This window comes from Callionymus lyra, chromosome 1 (assembly GCF_982586985.1).
Source record: "Callionymus lyra chromosome 1, fCalLyr1.hap1.1, whole genome shotgun sequence".
NCBI classification, from domain to species: Eukaryota; Metazoa; Chordata; class Actinopteri; order Syngnathiformes; family Callionymidae; genus Callionymus; species Callionymus lyra.
This window is the reverse complement of record NC_141818.1, coordinates 42,694,280-42,711,010: the sequence shown is the minus strand read 5'-3', so window position 1 is coordinate 42,711,010 and position 16,731 is coordinate 42,694,280. Positions and strand designations below refer to the sequence as shown.

General features: G+C 36.5%; 1 protein-coding gene across 1 annotated transcript; it reads right to left on the bottom strand.

Annotated features, from left to right (window-relative positions):
* Window positions 1–2,465: 2,465 nt before the first annotated feature.
* On the bottom strand, window positions 2,466–15,916 carry cxcl12b (chemokine (C-X-C motif) ligand 12b (stromal cell-derived factor 1)). The gene is made up of 4 exons (XM_087808335.1): window positions 15,777–15,916; window positions 12,497–12,614; window positions 7,187–7,270; window positions 2,466–4,857 (listed from the first exon to the last, which is right to left on the bottom strand). Exons 1-4 carry the CDS (start codon window positions 15,841–15,843, stop codon window positions 4,818–4,820), a joined length of 309 nt encoding a protein of 102 aa, XP_087664461.1. The 5' UTR covers window positions 15,844–15,916; the 3' UTR covers window positions 2,466–4,817.
* Window positions 15,917–16,731: the final 815 nt, after the last annotated feature.

The following is a 16,731-nucleotide window of genomic DNA, read 5'->3' as shown; positions in this document are numbered from 1 at the left end:
AAGTAGACATTTTCAGCTAAGAATATTAGCTAAAAGTGTTAGCTAAGGCTACAAAAGCGTTAGCTAAGAAAATTAGGTAAACGTGCTAAACAAAAAGCGTTATCTTACAAAAAGCTTTGGCTAAGACAATTACCCTTGACAACTTTAGCTAAGGAAATTTGCTAAAAGTGCTAAACAAAAAGCGTTATTTTACAATAAGCGTTGGCTAAGAAAACTACCCAGACACCTTTAGCTAAGGAAATTAGCTAGAACCTGTTAGCTAAAGACATTTTCTAGAAGCGTGCAGCACAGAAAATCCATTCAAAAGCATAAGCTAAGAAAATTAGCTAGAAATTGTAGCTAAGAAATGTAGCTAAAGGCCTCATCTTAGAAAATAAGTTAAAAAGTGTTAGCTAAAAAAATGAAGTAGAAAATTAGTTAAAAATCTTTACCAAAAATAAAAAATTTAAATTATCGGCTAAGAAAATTAGCTAGAACATTTTAATTAGAAAATTAGCTAGAAACCCTAGCTAAGAAATTTTGCTGAATAGTGTTAGCTTAGAAAAATAGCTAGAAACTTGTGGCTAAGAAAATGTGCTTGAAACCTGTAGCTACGAAAATAAGATAGAAACTTGTAGCTAAGAAAATTAACCAGAAACTTGTAGCTAAGAAAATGTGTTTGAAACCTGTAGCTACGAAAATTATCTTGAAACTTGTGGCTAAGAAAATTAACCAGAAACCTGTAGCTAAGAAAATGAGCTAAAAGTGTTAGCTAAGGCTACAAAAGCGTTAGCTAAGAAAATTAGGTAAACGTGCTAAACAAAAAGCGTTATCTTACAAAAAGCTTTGGCTAAGAAAACTACCCAGACACCTTTAGCTAAGGAAATTAGCTAGAACCTGTTAGCTAAAGACATTTTCTAGAAGCGTGCAGCACAGAAAATCCATTCAAAAGCATAAGCTAAGAAAATTAGCTAGAAATTGTAGCTAAGAAATGTAGCTAAAGGCCTAATCTTAGAAAATAAGCTAAACATTGTTAGCTAAAAAAATGAAGTAGAAAATTAGCTAAAAACCCTCACCTAAAATAAAAATATTAAATTATCGGCTAAGAAAATTAGCTAGAACATTTTAATTAGAAAATTAGCTAGAAACCCTAGCTAAGAAATTTTGCTGAATAGTGTTAGCTTAGAAAAATAGCTAGACACTTGTGGCTAAGAAAATGTGCTTGAAACCTGTAGCTACGAAAATAAGATAGAAACTTGTAGCTAAGAAAATTAACCAGAAACTTGTAGCTAAGAAAATATGCTTGAAACTTGTAGCTACGAAAATTAGCTTGAAACTTGTGGCTAAGAAAATTAACCAGAAACTTGTAGCTAAGAAAATTACCTAAAAGTGTTAGCTAAGGCTACAAAAGCGTTAGCTAAGAAAATTAGGTAAACGTGCTAAACAAAAAGCGTTATCTTACAAAAAGCTTTGGCTAAGACAATTACCCTTGACATCTTTAGCTAAGGAAATTAGCTAAAAGTGCTAAACAAAAAGCGTTATTTTACAATAAGCGTTGGCTAAGAAAACTACCCAGACACCTTTAGCTAAGGAAATTAGCTAGAACCTGTTAGCTAAAGACATTTTCTAGAAGCGTGCAGCACAGAAAATCCATTCAAAAGCATAAGCTAAGAAAATTAGCTAGAAATTGTAGCTAAGAAATGTAGCTAAAGGCCTCATCTTAGAAAATAAGATAAAAATTGTTAGCTAAAAAAATGAAGTAGAAAATTAGCTACAAACCTTCACCTAAAATAAAAAAAAATAGCTCAAAATGATCAGCTAAGAAAATTAGCTAGAACATTGTAATTAGAAAATTAGCTAGAAACCCTAGCTAAGAAATTTTGCTGAATAGTGTTAGCTTAGAAAAATAGCTAGAAACTTGTGGCTAAGAAAATGTGCTTGAAACCTGTAGCTACGGAAATTAGCTAGAAACTTATAGCTAAGAAAATTAGCTAGAAACTTGTAGCTAAGAAAATGTGCTTGAAACCTGTAGCTACGAAAATTAGCTTGAAACTTGTGGCTAAGAAAATTAACCAGAAACTTGTAGCTAAGAAAATGTGCTTGAAACTTGTAGCTGAGAAAATGTGCTTGAAACCTGTAGCAATTTAAATTAGCTAGAAACTTGTAGCGAAGAAAATGAGCTAGAAACTTGTAGCTAAGAAAATTAGCCAGAAACTCGTAGCAAAGAAAATTAGCTAAAACTTGTAGCTAAGAACATGAGCTAGAAACTTGTAGCTAAGAAAATTAACCAGAAACGTGTAGCTAAGAACATGAGCTAAAACATGCCAGAAACCCAGACTAACAGCTTTAAATCTTCAACAAGACTGAGAGAGAAACGATAACATCCTGAATATTTGTCAAACACGATATCATGGGACGATACGAGTGAAACATCTGTTCTCGACTTCATGTCCAGAAAAAGAATCTACAGATTGAATCACATGTGAAGTTCTGAGGATCGAGCGGATCATCATCTCCAGCGAGTCGTTCTGTCGTGTCCGACGACACCTGAAGATAAATCCTCGGATCAGAAACACATGCGACTCGGTTCTGCTTCGGATCAAGACGAGAGACTCGTGGGAGGAAAAAATCACTCGTTCAACTTTTGATCAATAAGAGTTTATTCTTGTAACAAAAGTCTTTATATGAACAAAATCTTCATTTAGTAGCTACAGTAAGTTATTAGTAAGATGATGCACCGTAGAAAAATATATAAAAAAACACATTTAGAAGTAATAAAGTGGCTCAAATATAGATTTATATAAAAGACACAACAAACAAATGTCCTCACAGACGAATCCTCGGAACATTTCAGCTGCTTCGTTTATTTCCTTGATTTCTAGCAAGAAGTCGATCCTCGTCCTTCTTCACCCACAACAGCATATTAGAGTCGATAAAGATAACTTTATTTAAAGGGTTTAGTTAAACACTTCATTTTAAAACTATTATTAGTGTAAAAATACATTTTATTTAAAAGTGATTATTTGATTTATTTAAGCAAATCTTAAGACGTAATGTTTTTTTTTAATAATTAAGACATTGAGAAACAACAGGAGTTTTAGATTATTTATCCAAATTAATTAAAATTATTCTCGTGTTTATTGACAATTTTGTAAATGTTTCCATTAATTCAACTCGACGTGTCTTAAAGCAACAACACGTAACATTTGGACTTGATTTACTGACTTTAAGTTAAGGTTAAAAACGAAAAAACGCCTTTTTTCCTATTTTGTTATGATTTTCTTTGATGCTTATTTTTAATGCTTAAGATTTAAGCTTAACAATTTTCTTGATCAGCCTAATTTACCGTTGCAACGTTTTAAAGCTGTAACATCTTGACGTGATTTATTAGATTTTTCCAGATTTTTTAAAGTTTACAAAAAGGTTAAGCAGAAAAAAAAATTACGCAACAAGAACCTTTTTTTTGCAAACAAAGGCACATCCAGTATTTGACACTGGCGCATCAGACATTTCACGAAAAATTGTATTTACGTTTTTCTTTGTCGCAAAAGACAATTTTTGAATCTTGTCACTTCACTAGTAAACATTTTTTAAACTTTTAAATTTTCTTGATCAGGTTGGTTTGCGGTTTTAATATTTACGACAAAAGCTGCTGAAGAAAATGTAAAAATTACCTTTTTTAACGCGACTTATTTAATTTGACTCTTATTAAAGCAACAAAATGTAACATTTTGGTGTGATTTGTTTACTTTTTAAGTTTTCAGGAAAGTAACAAAATAAAAATGTTCTTCTTGCGAAAAAGGCACATCCAGTATTTGGCATTAACGCATCATAAGATCGCAGAAATGTTGCGACATTGCAGTTACCTTCGTGTGACACTTGATGTCGCCGGTAAAAATACCTTGAATTTGTCGTTTTGATCGTAAACATTTCAAAGTATAGAATAAAACGCATTATCTCGATCGAACTAATACGCTGTTGCAACAAAAGCTGCTCGTGTTTGAACGCGAAACAACAATTTTGTTTTTCTGCTACGATGCTAGTGATGCTAACAAACAAACGTGTCTTGACTTCCTCTCAAAAATCCACGTCTTCTGTGAGTATTTTTCCTTTAATACAAACTTAACTTCAACATCCATCACACGTTAATATTTTTTTAAAAAAATGATTAAATAACTTCTGCCGACGTACGACGGAAGTGAATGCGTGACCTTTGAACTTCTCACTGAATCTTTGAAGCATCAAAATCAGACCGAATTTTTTCGACGCGTGAACACGTTCAGTTTCAAATTTAATGCGTAAAAAAATATTCAGCGTTTAACAATTCAACGTGAAAAAAAATATGTAAATAATTCAACGTAAATGAATCCAGTGTAAGAAATTCGCTGTAAAAAAAGAATCGGGGGTGAAGCAGGAAAAGCAATCGATCCCTGATGTCACTGAATATTTTATGGCATTGAAATTTTCAAGTTGAATTTTACACTGAATTTGTTCACGCATTGAAAAAAAATAGAAAAACTAGAAATATAACTTTAAATTTTTGATCCTGTTTTAGTAACTAACCTTCAAAGTCCCAACATTGACTTCCGTGACGACAAAATAAATCTTGAGGTAACAACAACAACAACATGTGACGTCACATAAAACATCCCAGAATATAATCTGCTCGAGCGCCCTCTAGTGGGGGGAACCTGCGGCCGTGAGGGGAGGAGCTTGGGATCCGAAATTGCGGGAGGAAGTGCTGGTTCTGCGAGCGGCCCGGTGAGGTACAGCGTGTTCTACATACATCCATAGCAGTGATCGGGAGGTCGAGGGCCTGCAGGAGGTGAAGGTGCCGCTCAGTCCTTCTTGTTGGCGCGTCTCCTGGACTTCTTCACACTGGAACAAGGAGACAAGCGTGTTGACACGATGACATCACAGACACTCGCTGATCGGCATGCTGGGAAATCGAAGCGATGGAGTCGAGCTCGGTGACGGGCGACGCCCGAGTCTCACCTCGTTGGCGTCCGTGACCTTCAACGAATGGCATGTGATGATGAGGTTTTTGATATTGTTGTCATTTCGGCTTTTTCACCCTGACTTTGAAATAACCTTTATTGACTGTTTTCTACATTGACGCAAGTCTGGCTCCCTCTCAGTGAACTCATCAACACACAAGTGCTCCTCAGCAAAGTTACATCAAGAATGAATATTAAAATTAAAATGAACACCAACAACAAAATGAGCTTTAATTACTTTGTTGTTGTTTTGAAAATGTTCATTTTTAGATCAAGATTTTTTTTTCTTGTGTTTCTAAGTTTGTGTTAAAAGTTGAATCTGCATAAATGTTTCTACTTGCGTCTAATCATGAACACACACATACTGACCACAGATACACACATACTGACCACAGATACACACATACTGACCACAGATACACACACACTGACCACAGATACACACATACTGACCACAGATACACACACAATGACCACAGATACACACACTGACCACAGATACACACATACTGACCACAGACACACACACACTGACCACAGATACACACATACTGACCACAGATACACACACTGACCACAGATACACACATACTGACCACAGATACACACACACTGACCACAGATACACACATACTGACCACAGATACACACACACTGACCACAGATACACACATACTGACCACAGATACACACACTGACCACAGATACACACATACTGACCACAGATACACACACACTGACCACAGATACACACATACTGACCACAGATACACATACTGACCACAGATACACACATACTGACCACAGATACACACATACTGACCACACACATACTGACCACACATCCACACATACTGAACACACACAGACACACACACTCACTGACTCACACAGACACACACTCACTGATTCACACTGACACACTCACACTGACTCACACACACATACACGCACACACAGACACACACAAACACCCACACATTCAAACACACACTGAAAACACACACAGAAAGACACAGCCACACACACACTGGCTCACACTGACACACACTCACACTGACACACACGTACTCACACACAGAAACACACACACACACCAACACCCACAAATTCACGCTCACACACACACACACGCACACACACACGCACACACACACACATACTCACACTGACACTGGTCTGTTCTCACACGCGCACGCTGTTACACTGACATACACACAAACACAGACACACACACACACACACACACACACACTGGTCTGTTCTCACACTGACACAAGCTTCTCTGCAGCTTCAAACTCGTCCAGATCTTCTTCTTCATCAACAGCTTCAAAAACTCAAGGGTCTCACAGCAGCTCCGTGAACAAAGACCATGTTGTGCTTCATGTTCATAATCAGAGCCAGACTTGATTTCACGAGCACTTTAACAACAGTCTGCGACTGAAGCTTCGTTGACCTTGAAACTTTCATCAAAAACGGTTTTTCATCACAAATACATTTGTGTTTATTTTTGAGCTTCTTTACTAGAAAAACTGTCAAACTTTAACTCTTTATTAACGATATATCATAACATGAATCCAACATATTATAACATGAATCCAACATTATCTAAAATCCTTTTCAAGGTCATTCCTAATTTTTTTCACAGGGATCCAAATGTATTTGTGTAAAACAAACATTTAGATATTATCAATTTTATTCCAGAGACAATATGTTAATTTTTTTGTGGTATTTTTAGAATAGAAAATAAAAAGGAATAAAAGACTCAAACCGTTGTTCTCACATAGTGTTTTTGGCTCCATCTGGTGGCAGAATAGTGTCATATCCTCCATGTTTTTGCCGACAACTGGGGTCAAATTCAATCACACAAGGGGCCAAACTTTGTTTTGATCAGTTCGAGTCATAGGCTCAATTCTTTTTTTATTCGTTTTAATAGAATTCTCTCTATCTGGCAAAATTTTTTGGCGGCTATTTTGTTTTCTTCCTGGTAACTTTTTAGAAAAAGTACAATTTAAATCATCAAAGAACACAGAGATGTTTTTGGACAGTGGGAGGAAACCAGAGTTTCATGTGTACTTTTTAACTGCTCAAGTATTATTTTATTACAGGCAAATCAACCTCTGAGCTCAAGTCTACATTATAAAATGCCGTTAAAAGTTGGTGTCAAAGAGGTTTTGAGAAACGTAAGAGGAGAAGTTTCTTTCACGTACTTGTTGATGGCCTTCTTCAGATACTGCTGCAGCCACTTGGTCTCAGGGTTGATGCAAACTTCTCTGTTGCTCTTCAGTTTGGCTCTGTGGAGAAGAACATGAGTGAACATCACGTCTGTGGAGAAGAACGTAAGTGAACATCACGTCTGTGGAGAAGAACATGAGTGAACATCACGTCTGTGGAGAAGAACATGAGTGAACATCATGTCTGTGGAGAAGAACATGAGTGAACATCACGTCTGTGGAGAAGAACATGAGTGAACATCATGTCTGTGGAGAAGAACATGAGTGAACATCATGTCTGTGGAGAAGAACATGAGTGAACATCACGTCTGTGGAGAAGAACATGAGTGAACATCACGTCTGTGGAGAAGAACATGAGTGAACATCACGTCTGTGGAGAAGAACATGAGTGAACATCACGTCTGTGGAGAACAACATGAGTGAACATCATGTCTGTGGAGAAGAACATGAGTGAACATCACGTCTGTGGAGAAGAACATGAGTGAACATCACGTCTGTGGAGAAGAACATGAGTGACCATAATAATTCCAACAGTCTTGAACGCACCATAGTAATTAAAACAGTAATTCCAACAGTATTGAACTCACCATAGTAATTCCGACAGTATTGAACGCACCATAGTAATTCCAACAGTATTGAACGCACCATAGCAATTCCAACAGTATTGAACTCACCGTAGTAATTCCAACAGTATTGAACGCACCGTAGTAATTCCAACAGTATTGAACGCACCATAGTAATTCCAACAGTATTGAACGCACCATAGTAATTCCAACAGTATCGAACGCACCATAATAATTCCAACAGTATTGAACGCACCATAGTAATTCCAACAGTATTGAACTCACCGTAGTAATTCCAACAGTATTGAACGCACCGTAGTAATTCCAACAGTATTGAACGCACCATAGTAATTCCAACAGTATTGAACTCACCGTAGTAATTCCAACAGTATTGAACGCACCATAGTAATTCCAACAGTATTGAACGCACCATAATAATTCCGACAGTAATGAACGCACCATAGTAATTCCAACAATATTGAACGCACCATAGTAATTCCAACAGTATTGAACGCACCATAGTAATTCCAACAGTATTGAACTCACTGTAGTAATTCCAACAGTATTGAACGCACCATAGTAATTCCAACAGTATTGAACTCACCATAATAATTCCGACAGTAATGAACGCACCATAGTAATTCCAACAGTATTGAACGCACCATAGTAATTCCAACAGTATTGAACGCACCATAGTAATTCCAACAGTATTGAACTCACCGTAGTAATTCCAACAGTATTGAACGCACCATAGTAATTCCAACAGTATTGAACGCACCATAGTAATTCCAACAGTATTGAACGCACCATAGTAATTACAACAGTATCGAACGCACCATAATAATTCCAACAGTATCGAACGCACCATAATAATTCCAACAGTATTGAACGCACCATAGTAATTCCAACAGTATCGAACGCACCATAATAATTCCAACAGTATTGAACGCACCATAGTAATTCCAACAGTATCGAACGCGCCATAATAATTCCAACAGTATTGAACACACTATAGTAATTCCAACAGCATTGAACACACCATAGTAATTCCAACAGTATTGAACGCACCATAATAATTCCAACAGTAATGAACGCACCATAGTTATTCCAACAGTGATGAACGCACCATAGTTATTCCAACAGTATTGAACGCACCATAGTAATTCCAACAGTATTGAACGCACCATAGTAATTCCAACAGTATCGAACGCACCATAATAATTCCAACAGTATTGAACGCACCATAGTAATTCCAACAGTATCGAACGCACCATAATAATTCCAACAGTATTGAATGCACCATAGTAATTCCAACAGTATCGAACGTGCCATAATAATTCCAACAGTATTGAACACACTATAGTAATTCCAACAGCATTGAACGCGCCATAATAATTCCAACAGTATTGAACACACTATAGTAATTCCAACAGTATTGAACGCACCATAGTAATTCCAACAGTATTGAACGCACCATAATAATTCCAACAGTAATGAACGCACCATAGTTATTCCAACAGTATTGAACGCACCATAGTAATTCCAACAGTATTGAACGCACCATAGTAATTCCAACAGTATTGAACGCACCATAGTTATTCCAACAGTGATGAACGCACCAAAATAATTCTGTTTATGTGGAGAAAACATACTCATGACTTATTATCGGTTCTGACCCTGAACACATCGTCCACTCAAGTCAGAAGTCAGGAGATAGAAAGGGTGAGAACACGATCACACATAAATCCCGGAGCACTAGTGGAGGATCAGTGAACATAACAAAGTGTCACGTCGACGGCTGGGAAGCGTCAAAGCTGCGCTTCTTGGAAAGAAAGAAAAAAAGTGATGAAGCTGAGCTTTAATCTTTCTGACTCTGTGTTGATGAGTTTTTAATGAAACAAAATACTTCCTTCTCTGCAGACGTTTGTCTTTCTCTGGACATGTGTTTCTTTTTTTCCTGCTGGTCTCAACGTTTCAATGATGTTCCTTAAATCCTAGTCTATACTTGTCAAACATTAATTTAAAAATAAATCTTTTCCGTCCTTTTACTCCCTGATGTCTCACAGTTCCGACTGAACAAGAAAGTTCGGGAACATCTTGAATATATTATTTTAATATCTGGAAAAAATACAAACCAAACCAATTGAAATTAAACACAAGCAGCTGCTCTACTCCGAGTCTGTGCTGGATGACGAGGCTGTCGACCTCCCAAGAGTCTACAATTGTAAACTCAGAATTTTTATTAAATAATTTTCATTAAAAAAAGGAAGTGAATATGATATAAACAGAATTTCTATGGCGTCGTCCAGTGGAAAAAAAGTTAGTCAAAAAAAGAAGAAAAATATTTTTTTGTCCAAAATCATCTCTCGAGCCGTATTGATGCTGTTTGCAGGACTGATTCGGCCCACGGTTCGTATGTTTGACACCCCTAAAATGTTTTTTTAGGGGTTTACATTAGAATTATATAATTGAAACACTGAGCTGGACCGGACAACAGGTGGCAGCAGAGTTACCGAACACACAGTAGGCAAAGAAGAGTTGCACAAAGAAACCTTTGACAGATTTATAGATCCAGATGGTTATTTGTAATTTAACCATTTGTTCGTTGTTGAGTTTAAACCATTTCTGACGTTTTTTTCATCGACTGTTTATGGAATATATCAGTGCTATGATTTGAATGTTGGAATTTAACATTTAAAGGTGGAAACTTTTAAGTTCTTTATTTAGGTTTTGTTGATTTTTTTCAAGCATTTGATTTTACGTTGAATAATTGATTTCTATAATAACCAAATTGAAAAGTTAAATTCGTTTTTATTGAATATTTAAATAAAATAATGTGTTCATTGAAAAGTTAAATGAGTTTGTATTAAATGATTAAATTAAATAATTTGTTAATTTAAAGGTCAAATTAGTTTTTATTGAATAATTAAGTAAAATAATTTGTTAATTGAAAAGTTGAATTAGTTTTAATTAAATGATTAAATAAAATAATTTGTTAATTCAAAGGTTAAATTATGTTTTTATTGAATAATTAAATTAAATAATAATTACATTGAAAGATTACATTTTCTTTGTTAAATAAGTAAATAAAATCATTTGTACATTGAAAGATTCAAAGACGTTTATTTAATAACTGAAAAAAGAATTTGTTCATTGAAAATTTAAATTCGTTTTTATCGAATAATTAAATAAAATAATAAGTACATTGAAATATTACATTTGTTTTGTGTTAATTATGTCAATTAAATGTCAAATTATTTTTTTCAATAATGACATTTTTTTAATGCAATATTTTCGGTTTTTTAATTTTTTTTAATTTGCACATAGATTTTAATATATTTATTCTAAAAAAACGAAAATAAATGTTCTTAGTTCCACATGTATTTATTCAAAGCCTTTTAAATTCAATTTAAAATGTCGACAAACATCACCGAGCTGCTCGACGGATCTCTCGGCCAATCGCGTGACGGGCAGACGATCACGTGACTGACCCTAAGTTCCACACGTCTCGGACGATGTGGTCGTTGATGACGGACAGTCGGGCCAAATATTTACAAGATCCTCCAGAGCAGCGTCAGCCTGTGAGGTCCGAACATGAGTATCTGGCGCCTCCGTGGCAAAAGGTCACGTGTGAGAGTTAACAACTTAGAGCCGTCGCACCTCCGGGCGCTCTCCGTGTCCGTCACACACACCCCCCCAGAATACACCCCAAAAAAAATCAAGCCTTTATTTCGTTTGCTCTCCCTCCGGGTCCCCGTTATCTTTATTGAGGCTCTTGTTTTGAAGTGTCGCCCCTTCATCCTGCGCATCTGTCTGCAGGATCCTAATTGACTCGTGGAATTTAAGAGTTCCACAAGCAGCAGGTAGTAATGACTTCACAGCAAGGGAAGAGCAACAGCATGACGGGGTGACGGGGGGGTTGATGGGGGGGTGGATGGGGGGGTCTGATGGAGGGGGTTGATGGGGGTGTCTGATGGGGGGGGGTGACGGGGGGATAGTGTTACTGCCGTTCTTTCATCTGGACTGAGATATCTCAGCTTCTCTCTCCTGGATCAACGACTTCTTCTCTCTTCTAGTTTGAACCCTTTTCTTGACCTCCTGATCTGTCCATCAATCACCCCCGACCCCCGACCCCCCCCCCCCACACACACACACACACACTCCCTACAGTGAACAAATAAACCAGGTGATCGGGATCATATGTTCCAGACCAGCCACGTTTATATCGGAGACAAAACAAACGTATTTATCACTTCCCGTTCAAAACCATGACGTCATCCTGTCAATCATCGCATCATCTCCCTCCGTTGGACCGAATATAAATAAAAACCAAGAGCTTCGTTTAAAATCCTTAAAACGACTGTTTACACTTTTGTTTTCGTGATATTTTAATGGAAAAGAAAGCCACAGATGTTGGAAACACCACGAGAAGATACTTTGGATCAAAAGCGAGGCAGCAGGAGAACGTTAAGTTAAGTTTTCTCTGAAGTGTTGAAACCAACATGTCCAAGAACAACATGGAATCTGGAGAACAATTTTCATCAAATCGTTGCTTCGCCACAAATTTTTTTCTGCAGCTGCGTTTGATTCTTGACGAAGAATGAAAAACACGTTTCTTTGTGTCGTGAGGTTTGTGCGGGTGATTCCAGGTGTGGTTAACGTGTGGTTAACGTGTGGTTAACGTGTGGTTAACGTGTAGTTAACGTGTAGTTAAGTTACTCACATGACTTGGAAGGGACAGTTGGGCGTGTGCAGGAACTTGAGCTCTTTGATGGATCGCTGAGGAACCGTGTTGAGCGTCGAGCGACACCAGCAGCGCTCGACCAGACTGATGGGTTTACCTGCAACACAAACATCAAGATCATCACGAGTTCAGCTCGTTCGGACTTCAGTTTCTGTTGATATTAGTGCGAACATTTAAAAAATCATTGATTATTATGGCATTAATTCATCAAATTAATCTATTTTAATCTAGACTGAAACTTTTTTTAATTGTAAAAAAAGTAGAGTTTCAAATGTAAAGATTGATTTTTTTTTATATATATATATATATATTTTTAAAGTGTAATAAAGTAATTTATCAAGCAGTTCTGTTGTATTTAAGACCCAAGTGCTGCAATCTTTACTTTGACCAGCAGGGCTATATATGTTTCTTTTAGAAGAAAAAAAACGAGCGTCAGCTGTTGTATATTAAAACATAATTATTATTTGTTTTTAATCAAGTATTGAAATATCCAACACACAAATCAATCTCCACTTCAGACCATTGTTTTCGACAACTCCACGAGGTCGACACACAAAAAAGCAGAACAAAACAATTCAGAGATTAAAATTTAAAGAATGTGATGCACAAATTATAATTAATTGATCTCAAATGAATCGAAAAAAATCTGAAACAATAGTTAAAAGTACATGATTCAACGGACCAATGAATGTTCGCTTCAGCATCTGATATTTAAATTTGATTCATTTGATTAAAATGATAAAGCTCTAGTTATGGTTGTAGTTAATTAATAGCAAATTAATCGTGAATTTTGACAGCAATAGTTAAAAGTATTTGATTCAACAGACCAATTGATTTTTTCGAAAAAACCTGTAAATATTTCCTGAAAAAATGTTTTTATTCTAATTATAATTAATTAATCGCAAATTAATCGCAAAATCTGACAGCAACAAGATTCAAAGGACAAATCTATGTTCGCTTCAGCATCGGATATTTAAAAATGTAAACAGAAATCACACATTTGATCGATTTGATTAAAATGATTGTTGGTTGTAGTTAATTAATCGCAAATTAATCGCAAAATCTGACGGCAATAGTTAAAAGTACAAGATTCAACGGACAAATCCACGTTCGCTTCAGCAACTGATTTTTAAAAATTTAAACAGAAATCACACATTTGATTAATTCGATTAAAATGATAAAGCACTAGTTATGGTTGTAGTTAATTAATCGCAAATTAATCGCAAAATCTGACAGCAATAGTTAAAAGTAAATGATTCAACGGAACAATCGATGTCCGCCTAAACAAGTCACTGAGCATCGTTTTCACACCGACAACTCCAGAAGCTCGACACACACACAAAAAAGCAGAGATTTTGACAAAAAGACGACTCCCGAAAAAAGAAACACAAATTATAAGACACTAACTGTGACGTCACAAGACCAACACAAACATCTGGTCAATGCCACCGAGATGGAAGATTTGATCAAATCAATTAAAATGAAAAAAATAACTCGTTATGAGTGTAGTTAATTAATCGCAATTAATCGCAGAAATTTGATAGTTAACACGTGTCAACTGTGTTCAATATAAAAGTTACACAAAACAATTTTCAGCCTCACGAGACCAAAACTAAAAGGTCGGATTTCACAGAATAAAATAAAATAGATTAATTTGATTAAAAAATATTAACTCATCAATTGTTTGATGTTAAATATGAATGAAATACTTCAAACGAAGTTCTGTTAAATGAATCGACTCTGTTTCTGAAAAGAAAATGTTCTCGACTTTTTTTTTCGGCCTCAGAAACCAGTTTGAACAAAGTCATTAAAAGGAGATTAAAACACGACGACAGCCTCGACTCGACGTTTCTATTCTCTTGGATTAAAGTCGCCTCGAGTACATTCTTCAGACGCAGCTCGGCCTGGTTGTCCGGGCGAGCTCGGTACGAGAGGAGACGCTCGGTACGAGAGGAGACGCTCGGTACGAGAGGAGACGCTCGGTACGAGAGGAGACGCTCGGTACGAGAGGAGACGCTCGGTACGAGAGGAGACGCTCGGTACGAGAGGAGACGCTCGGTACGAGAGGAGACGCTCGGTACGAGAGGAGACGCTCGGTACGAGAGGAGACGCTCGGTACGAGAGGAGACGCTGGTGCAGTTACGATGATGGAGCGTAAATACTGAGCGTCGAGCGGCGCCTGAAGAAACCTTGAATCATCTTAATGAAGAGATTCTTCATCTGTCGCTCAAAGTTCAAGAGTCACTTTTAAAGAGTCAGAAGTGATTTCAATATTTGTTCTTTTCCCGCCGTCACATCCCGGTGTCGAGATAAGAATCTTCTTTCTTTTTTTTTAATCCAGCACCAAATGTCGGGTCACAAATGGCTGATATCAGGCTAATGGTTCTCACCCGCCCGGGCGTCTCTTCTCATGCTAACGCTGTGAGGGAGCGTGAGCGCCACCACCAGCCCTCATTACAAACTAATTAAAAGAAAGCAAAAAGAGAGAAAGACAAACACTTGATGAAGATCAAGAAAAGTTTGCTCAAGAGCAGCAGAGAACCAGGGTCGCCGTGACAACAGAAACTTGAGTTTAATCTTAAAAAAAATCATCTATTTTTAGACAAATTTCTCAGGTTTAATTTCATAAGCATTAAATAACTTTATTATGTTTTTAATATCTTTTATTTAAAATATGAATCAGACCATTTCTCTCATTTTAAATGTGAATTTAAACTTTTTCTAAAACATGTTTTTTATTTTCAAACTAAATTTAAATAAAGGTTTGAAGAAAAAACATTTCATGAGTGACAGTATTTGTTATTTGTTATTTAAAGTGAAAAAAAAGGGAATCAAACCGAGAACGTTGGAGAAAAGATTCTTAGTTTCAAGGTTGTGTAATAAATGTGAGAAAAAAGTCAATTTTAACGACACGAAACAACATATTTGCAGCTTAATAATAATTTAAAATCAAAGTTAAACTCATAAATAAAAGTTATTTATATAAAAAAACTATTTTCTAACTTGTATTCATTCACATTATTATTATTATCTTACAAACTTTTTTAAATCTTGAATTATTTGTTTCCTTCAAAATACACAAAATTACGAATTGTTTTATATAAAAAAGCAAAATAATTGATGATCATGGATCAATTAATAAAAAACATACATTTTTAAAACTCAATCTGTTTTTGTTCATTTCTTCAAAAAAGAAATTGAATTCCTCAAAAAGGAATGACGACGGTTTAAAAAAAAGTTCCGTCAGCATCTGACTCACCCTCGGTCGGGGGGACGTGGGTCACGGCGGCCAGAAGAGCCGTCAGCACCAGCAGTTTAGAGTCCATGACGGTCTGCAGGACGTCTGCTCGGATACGATCCAGTCTCGACTGTGAGCGACACCTCAACGCTGCCTCTATAAAGCAGAGAGAAAGAGAGAAAGAGAGAGAGAGAGAGACAGAGGAGGGAGAGAGAGAGGGAGGAGGGAGGCTGGGAGCCTTCTCAGGAGGACGGGGGAGGACGGGGGAGGACGGGGGAGGGACCCAAAGTTCTGGCCGAGAACCAGGAGAGAAAGTCTGAGGGGAATTCTCTCCGTCATTAGTCTTTTCCTTTTCGTTTAATCCCGACTCGTTCTCTTTTGTCTCGTTTCATCCTTAGACTCGCGCGACCATCTGCCACCACCAGAACAGTGTATCGCGAAGCTTCGCGAAACAACTTGTGTCGTTTTGTACCTTAAACGTAAACATCGACGGGAATCAAACGACGACACGGACGCTGCAGTGTCGTCCAGAAGAAAAAACTTGTAAATATTTCCTGAAAACATGTTTTTATTCTTATTATAATTAATTAATCGCAAATTAATCGCAAAATCTGACAGCAACAAGAGTCAAAGGAGAAATCCATGTTCGCTTCAGCATCGGATATTTAAAAATGTAAACAGAGATCACAAATTTGATCGATTAGATTAAAATGATTGTTGGTTGTAGTTAATTAATCGCAAATTAATCGCAAAATCTGACAGCGATAGTTAAAAGTACAAGATTCAACGGACAAATCAATGTTCGCTTCAGCATCTGATATTTAAAAATGTAAATAGAAATCACACATTTGATCGATTCGATCAAAATGATAAAGCACTAGTTATGGTTGTAGTTAATTAATCGCAAATCAATCGCAAAATCTGACAGCAATAGTTAAAAGTACAAGATTCAACGGACAAATCAATGTTCGCTTCA